The following is an 8,783-nucleotide window of genomic DNA, read 5'->3' as shown; positions in this document are numbered from 1 at the left end:
AGTAAAACACCTGCAGACAAACAACAGGGAGTAAAACACCTGCAGACAAACAACAGGGAGTAAAACACCTGCAGGCAAAAAACAGGGAGTAAAACACCTGCAGACAAACAACAGGGAGTAAAACACCTGCAGTCAAACAACAGGAAGTAAAACACCTGCAGACAAACAACAGGGAGTAAAACACCTGCAGACAAACAACAGGGAGTAAAACACCTGCAGACCAACAACAGGGAGTAAAACACCTGCAGACAAACAACAGGGAGTAAAACACCTGCAGACAAACAACAGGGAGTAAAACACCTGCAGGATGAAATATGATTAATTTTACAACTAAATATTATATATATATACACTCACTATATTATTATATATACACATGTACACATACAGTGTGGTATTAGTACCTTTACTGTATCAGAGTACACATACAGTGTGGTATTAGTACTTTTACTGTATCAGAGTACACATACAGTGTGGTATTAGTACTTTTACTGTATCAGAGTACACATAGTGTGGTATTAGTACTTTTACTGTATCAGAGTACACATAGTGTGGTATTAGTACTTTTACTGTATCAGAGTACACATACAGTGTGGTATTAGTACTTTTACTGTATCAGAGTACACATAGTGTGGTATTAGTACTTTTACTGTATCAGAGTACACATAGTGTGGTATTAGTACTTTTACTGTATAAGAGTACACATACAGTGTGGTATTAGTACTTTTACTGTATCAGAGTACACATACAGTGTGGTATTAGTACTTTTACTGTATCAGAGTACACATACAGTGTGGTATTAGTACTTTTACTGTATCAGAGTACACATAGTGTGGTATTAGTATCTTTACTGTATCAGAGTACACATACAGTGTGGTATTAGTACTTTTACTGTATCAGAGTACACATACAGTGTGGTATTAGTACTTTTACTGTATCAGAGTACACATACAGTGTAGTATTAGTACTTTTACTGTATCAGAGTACACATAGTGTGGTATTAGTACTTTTACTGTATAAGAGTACACATACAGTGTGGTATTAGTACTTTTACTGTATCAGAGTACACATACAGTGTGGTATTAGTACTTTTACTGTATCAGAGTACACATAGTGTGGTATTAGTACTTTTACTGTATCAGAGTACACATACAGTGTAGTATTCGTACTTTTACTGTATAAGAGTACACATACAGTGTAGTATTAGTACTTTTACTTCAGTAAACGATGTGAATACTTCCTCCACCACTATAATAATGAGTCATAGTAGTTGTCTGTGTATATTTATACATGTTTATATATATATATATATAATATACATATAAAGACACATAACATGTTAGCTAGCTTAGCTCACCTGCTTGTTAGCCTCGTCGAAGAAGACGTTGTTGACGCTCGAGGCGTGTTCGAACTGGACCGGGTTCTCACAGAGCTCCAGGTAGAAGTGAGCCTCACTCATCCTCACAGCTCGCTGTTAGGTGAACAACACGAAACACTGTCGTTCAGAGTCCTGACAGACTACAGCAGCACAGGAGGGACGCTTCACTTCCACGGGCGAAAATAACACTTCCGTCTTCCGGTTTGGGTCTTCAGAATAAAAGCGGAGGATAGATAAGATGAAATAAGTGCAAAATAATATCTATATATTTCATTTTTTTAGTTCATTACATTTCCACATCCCAACTGTTCACTTTAAATATACACTTTAACAACAGATTCATCTTAACATCCTCGTATATTGTTTATCTTACATATTTGTATTTTTTAAACAATGTCTTATAATATTTTACTGTTTATTGTCATTGATTTTGTTAAGAAATCTATATTGATTTTCAAATCCTACCATTATTCTGTTACATATGACAGGAAACGGACTTACGTCACATTTAGAATTTAAACTGTAGGACTTTCATATAAAACTATCAATTTCACATTGTTTACTAAATGATTTTGGTGCGATTTCATATTTGTAGACAATCCTCTTATTCTGAAGGAGTCAGACCGGATGTCTGCTTGTGTTGTTGCTGCTGGGAGTCATGTGACATCTGACGATCACGTGATTCAGAGCAAAACTAGATTTTATCTTTTAAGTCACGTTATAAACAGAACAAACCTTCAAGTGTTTGTCTGACATTATATATTTATATAAAAACAATAAATAAAAAGACAAAGAGAGTTTTATTGTTCATCTTTAATGTCACCACGTGATTCAGTAGAATAAATCCATCATTACATCAGAGAGAAACCTTCATTCTTTATATCCATTTATATTGAGCTTAATATTTATGTTACAACATATTTAAGCATTTAGGCTTTTGTTTTGGTTTATATTTGCTCTTTTTCTTCAGTATAGTTTCTTCTGTTCCATCACAAAAATCTTTCTGCATCATTTCCCTAAATTCATATCGGAGACATGAAGTCAGAATACAAACAGCCCTCTCAGAGTGTGTCACACGGCTCTCGGTACGTATTTTAATCTTCATCACTCGCTGTAATGAAGATCATGAAGATCAGGAGGATGTGAGGCGTGGTCTCTGAGGACGCTCTGACTTCAACATCCAACACGCTGGAGCTCCGCCCACCTGCAGCCAGGAGGCGGAGCTCTGTCAGCCTGTTTTAAAGGAAGCAGTTGGGGGGGGGGGGGAGGGGGATTTTGGAGGAGGAGGAGGAGGCCTCCTTCACTCGTCTCCTCCTCTACAGCTTGTTTTCAACACGGCGGGATCGTGAAGAGGGGGGGGGTTAGTCGTCAGAGTCGGGTTGTAGCGGAGGATCTCCGTCTTCAGAGGAAACAGGAAACGTCTTCTTCCCTCGACGCTGAACGTGATCCTCGTTCCTCTTCTCCAACGCAACAATCTGACACACACACAGACACACACACACACACACACACACACACACACACCATTTAATGGTTTTACTCTAAATTCAGAATGTGTGTGTATATCTGTGTGTGTGTATCAGTATGTGTGTGTGTGTGTGTGTGTGTGTGTGTGTGTGTGTGTGTGTGTGTGTTACCTCAGCTATGAACTCGGCCTCCTCTTCTTCACCAACAGGGATGTTCAGTCCGCTCACCATGTTGAACAGTTCATAAACACTCATCGCCTCACTCACTCCTCTCTTCTGGAAGAACTGTGACACACACACACACACACACACACACACACACACACACACAAGTTTAAATAAATAACTTTATATTAATAAGGTTAAATAAACCTGATTACTTGGGAGACCCAGAATGTATTTCTTTATAATATGAATTAAATTTCTATATTTTGTACCTTTTGGAAGACTCAGATCCTGGTTATTAATGAACTATAATTAATGTTTCCTTTTTATTAGTGACAAATAAATATGACAAATAATTATGAGGCTAAATGTGAATTTAAATATGTTGTAAAACGTAAACAGAACAGAAGAGTTCTGTTGACACTGAAACACGACCTGCTTCTTGATTATGATTCAAACAAAACGTGAAATGAACTTGTTTTAATGATGTTTTCACACTTTTGTTTTTTAAACCACTTTAACTTCACAGACCTTTTGGATCAGAACCTGAGTTCACTTTCATTTCCAGCTTTAGGATTTAATAAACTCTCGTTTACCGTGGCAACGTTCCTGCAGTCCCTGAAGAGGAACTCCAGAGCGTGAGGATGAGTGGGCTCCACCGACTGACCCACGTCAATCAACCACACCTGTCTCACACACACACACAATGAGGAAGAAGAGGAGGAAGGTGAGAGGTGAACAGACAGACGGGTGAAGAGGAGGATCAGAGCAGAGGTTACCTTTCCTTGGTGCCACAGCATGTTGTATTCACTGAGGTCAGCATGAACCAGATTACACTCCTGATACAGCTGCTGCATCACCTGCACAGACACAGAGCCCAACGGCATTCTGGGTAAACGGTAGATTGAACTACTATAATGTAGCATTATAGTAGAAGTGATTTTATATTTGACTTTTGTTCCTCCTGCGGTTGAATGCAGTTATTGTATCAACCAGTACTGATGAAACTGAAGGTGAATCAAATGCTTAGTTGCTGTTGTACTTCTCTGTGAGTACACAGTACACAGTGTAGTACTAGCCGTACGTACATGTAGGACCTGGTAGAAGGCGGCCTTCATGTCCTCGGAGCTCAGCACCACGTCTTTGAGTTTGGGAGCAGGGATGTGGTCTTTACCGATGAACGACATCACCAGGATGTGTTTCTTCAGCAGCACCACCTCCGGACACGGAATCTCTGCCTTCTTCATCCTGAAGAAGCAACAACACAGAGCTTCAAACTGTGACACTTCATCAGAAACATTGTACTCTACTCTCCATGGAGACCAGCAGCATGGAGACCAGCAGCATGAAGACCAGCAGCATGAAGACCAGCAGCAGGAGGGGTCTACCTGGTCAGGTTGTGCATCTCCTTCTCGGCCCACATCCTGATGATCTTCCGTGGGTTCAGCTTGCTGAAGCGGTCGATGAAGCGGTAGTCGTCCTTGATGTAGCGGTCTCGGTTCCTGAACTCGTTGAGCGTCGTCTTGTAGACCTTCAGCACCACTTCGTCTGGAACCGGCTGCTCCTCAAGACTGAAACACAAAGTGGATTCAAACCTCCGGTCTTTGGTTCTGGACTACTGAAGGTGGATTTTAACATCTGGTCTTTGGTTCTGTAGAGAGTCTGTTTCTGCTCCACCCACCTTCCTCCGTTGGCGTGGAAGACCACCGACTCTTTCCCGGTGCTGATGCAGCCGTTGATGTTCTCCAGAACGCCGGCGTTCACCATTTTATACATCAGCAGACGAGTGCGAGGGTCCACCGCTTGTTCCTGAGAGACAGAGATGTTGTTCATAAAACATAAAAGGAAACATTTAACAAACCAAATCAATATCACCAGATCGTTTTCTTTAGACGTGAACCACGCTCGTCCATGTCTACGTACGGCAGTGGAGTGCTCCTTCTTCTCGTGGAGCCTGGCGCTGCGTCTCTGCTCGCTGTAGCAGTGCTGCTTCAGGGAGTTGAACACCTGGTTGGACAACTTCAGGTCCATCCCCAACCCGTCACCCACGTGGACCTCTGGAGCAAACTGAGGACGAGATCAAATCAGACACAAATCTGCACCTGTTAGAGCTCCAACATGGAGATGAAGCCGCTTCTTAAAGGTGAACAAACACTACTGAACATAAACTGTCTCACGTTGTCCATGCGAGCCGTGTTCTTGCGTCCACAGGTCACCTCGTCGTGTTTGGTGGTGATGTTCTTTCCTTTCCCGCTGAAGCCTCTCCTCGGTGTCGTCTGAGGCTTCTCTGATCACACCCAACACAGAAACACCAACAAGCTGTATTAATGTGGACTGTCCCTGACACATAAACAAAACCAAACAAAAATGAGTCTGTCCCCCTCTGTCTGTGGCTTACCTGCTCTGTAAGGGTCGTGTCTCGTGTCCTGCCAGTCCACCTCATCCTCAGAGCTGTCGCTGTCCTCATACGGGTGGACCATCCGGTAGTTCTCAAAGGAGATGGACACTGGAGACAAACATCAGTCAGTAATCAGTACAGGTGAGTCTCAGAGGACAGTCGTCGACAGGTGAGTCTCAGAGGACAGACGTCTACAGGTGAGTCTCAGAGGACAGTCGTCTACAGGTGAGTCTCAGAAGACAGACGTCTACAGGTGAGTCTCAGAAGACGGGCCTCTACAGGTGAGTCTCAGAGGACAGACGTCTACAGGTGAGTCTCAGAGGACGGGCCTCTACAGTTGAGTCTCAGAAGACAGACGTCTACAGGTGAGTCTCAGAAGACGGGGTCTCTACAGGTGAGTCTCAGAAGACGGGGTCTCTACAGGTGAGTCTCAGGGGACAGATGTCTACAGGTGAGTCTCAGAAGACAGGGTCTCTACAGGTGAGTCTCAGGGGACAGACGTCTACAGGTGAGACTCAGAGGACGGCTCTCTACAGGTGAGTCTCAGAGGACGGCTCTCTACAGGTGAGTCTCAGAGGACGGCTCTACAGGTGAGTCTCAGAGGACGGGTCTCTACCTTTACTGTCTCCGTTGAACTTCTTCTCCTCCCGACGGAGCTGGTCATCAAACTCGCGGTCAAACTGCATCTGAAGCATCTTGGCGAGCATCAAGTCGCTGGTCGTCTCTGAGGAGTCTTCTGACAACAAGAGGTCTGCTGAGGGACTGAAGGACAGAGAGACAAACAGGTTGTTTACTAGTGATACACGATGATAAGCTCTGGTAAAACAACTACACAGTACTGTCACACAGGTGTGTAACTAACACACACACACACACACACACACACACACACACACACACACACACACACACACAGAGAGACAGGTGAACGTACTCATTGAGTGCAGTGAAGGCGTTGTTCTCCTCCTCCAGCTGTTTAGCCAGCTGTTCACTCATCACATCACTCAGAGAGCAGGAAGGAGGCGTCAGAGCCACAGAACCCCACGGGCTCTAGATACAAAACACAACTTTATACTGTCAGACAACACACCTCATTCAAACTCAATACACTCATGTCTACCAACGAGGGACGGCTACATTAATACAGCTTTAGAACACAACTCAGAGAGACAGACAGAGAGAGAGACAGACAGACAGAGAGAGACAGACAGACAGGCAGGAGGGATAGTTAAACAACAAATAAACTTTATGTATCTTAACTACAAACATCAAACCAACGTGAGACCTCAGCGACATCATCATAACTAACCCACAGTGAGTCATGGACTGGACAGAGACACATATATATGTGTGTACACACACACACACACACACACACGTATGAACATATGAGGCTGAGACAAGTTCAGACATGTCTGAGATAAACCACGCCCACCTGCACTCGCTCGTGTTTCTATGGTTACGCCCACAATATTTAGGAGACGAATTATTTCTATCACATTATTTACTTAACTGCTAGCTACGTTACAATCAAAACCGGAAGTTGATAGACAGTGGGAGACTCATTATTCACACCACAACGTGTTTATATGATGACTCGGAGCACTGAAGACGTGGCTGGAGGCTAATTTAAGGTCGAGAAATAGCAATGAGGTCATGGTTTAATAATAATAGCAGTTTATTTACAGGTGTAACGTGTGAAAAATGTCTCCAGTCACGACACACCCAGCTCTGCTTACATGTATCCGCCCACAGCGAGCTATATTCGGCCTCAGAAGTCTGTCAAAGAGGCCATGTTTGAATCAACTAGCACGAAGCTAACGCTAGCATGCTAGGTGGCTAGCTCGTGTAGCTTCACGGAATTCAACAAACAATGTACACAAAACAACACCAATAACAACACAACAGAGACTCTTACCTTCGGTGGCTCTGTCGTGACTAGTGTTTGATCCATGATTACGACGATATCGATTAACCGATTCTTTCCTTCGAAGAGGGAATGGTGGCTAGCCGCTGAGCTAACGTTAGCACGCTCCAAAGGGACAGCTTTAGCAAAAAAAAAGCGTGAAAAAGAGATTAACAACAAGGTCTCGCGATGTGACACCTCCACACGACTGTTGGTTCAACGTCAGAGAGCGTGAAGATATAGTTTACGAGTCAGTGACAGATGTGTTTTTAAATATTATAAAGGTCGGGAGGAGGTAGAGAAGCTTTCAGTGAGGTGTTTCCCAGCTGAGTGGACCTTAGCACAGGAGGAACGACGTCATCATCCGAGGAGGCTACTGTACGCCTTCAGAATAAAAGCCCCTACGCTCTTTATAAAATAAGATACAATAAAATAATCCTTTATTAGTCCCGCAGCGGGGACATTTACAGGATTACAGGATAGTGCAAATAAGAGACATAGTAAAACAATTATTATAATTAAGTAATAAAACAGTAAAGAATATTAAATAAGTAAAAAGTAAAAAAATATTATTATTGATTTATGTAATCAGGTAAATCCAGAGAGATCGATACAACATAAAACAAACGATAATACATTGACAATATCAATGGAGATTATTATAATAATATAATAAAATTAATAATCAAAAAAATATGAAAAGTAATATATTCTGCATATAGAAAAACATAATAAATAAATGTGATGTAAAATTATTAAATAAATCAAAATATTGTGTTTAATCATATTTATATTGTGTTTAACCCTCTTAATAATTATAATTATTAGAGGACTTCCTGTTGTAGCCTGCGCATACCCGCGTGCGCACGTACACCAGCCACTGCGTGCGTGTGCGCGTACAACCCACACTCTGTCCAGGTTTCCTCGTGAACGCGCATGGCCGTCAGCCGCTGTCACACAGACAGGAGCGTGCAGGTAGGTCAAATCAGAGTGTTGACAGGAGGACGACGACCGGAAACGAGGAGAGTGTGACTTCAAAATAAAAGCGGATAATTTGTGGGACACACAAAATGTCCCAGAACCAGAATCCGGTATTCTGAATCTATATACATTTATATATAATCATACATGTATTATATTTATAACAATATAAAACATGTAAAATATAATACATGTATAATATATGTATATGTATATATATATATATATATATATATATACATACATATATTTATATATAATTATATATATATATATATATATATATATATATATATTATATTTAGACATTATGTATTTTTATATTTTTGTTTTATATATATATAAAAAATATAGATACAAATATATAATATGTAAATATAATACATGTTTAATATATGTATATATATTATTATTTATTTATTTATTTTAAAGAAAGCTAACAAGCTACACACTGCTGCACTTCTTTTAAAATGTATTTTACTTGATCCT

General features: G+C 41.3%; 2 protein-coding genes across 2 annotated transcripts in view; both read right to left on the bottom strand.

The window, feature by feature from the left end:
- The window catches only part of rmc1 (regulator of MON1-CCZ1), a 13,953-nt gene extending 12,402 nt beyond the window's left edge, over positions 1-1,551 (bottom strand). The window contains exon 1 of the mRNA XM_068712775.1: positions 1,358-1,551. Within this exon, the coding sequence (XP_068568876.1) occupies positions 1,358-1,459 (102 nt within the window). The 5' untranslated portion in view covers positions 1,460-1,551. The remainder of the gene's footprint in view (positions 1-1,357) is intronic.
- Positions 1,552-2,173: 622 nt separating this feature from the next.
- Positions 2,174-7,649, bottom strand: riok3 (RIO kinase 3 (yeast)). The gene is made up of 13 exons (XM_068712774.1): positions 7,326-7,649; positions 6,342-6,457; positions 6,024-6,169; positions 5,408-5,515; positions 5,187-5,296; positions 4,933-5,076; positions 4,691-4,818; positions 4,398-4,580; positions 4,098-4,257; positions 3,789-3,869; positions 3,606-3,695; positions 3,016-3,129; positions 2,174-2,853 (listed from the first exon to the last, which is right to left on the bottom strand). Exons 1-13 carry the CDS (start codon positions 7,359-7,361, stop codon positions 2,740-2,742), a joined length of 1,530 nt encoding a protein of 509 aa, XP_068568875.1. The 5' UTR covers positions 7,362-7,649; the 3' UTR covers positions 2,174-2,739.
- Positions 7,650-8,783: the final 1,134 nt, after the last annotated feature.

Source organism: Cebidichthys violaceus, unplaced genomic scaffold (genome assembly GCF_023349555.1).
Source record: "Cebidichthys violaceus isolate CVI_PGR_0920_01 unplaced genomic scaffold, fCebVio1.0.p SCAF_171, whole genome shotgun sequence".
Classification (NCBI taxonomy): Eukaryota; Metazoa; Chordata; class Actinopteri; order Perciformes; family Stichaeidae; genus Cebidichthys; species Cebidichthys violaceus.
Note: the sequence above shows the minus strand (reverse complement) of the source record. Positions and strands in the feature narration are given on the sequence as shown.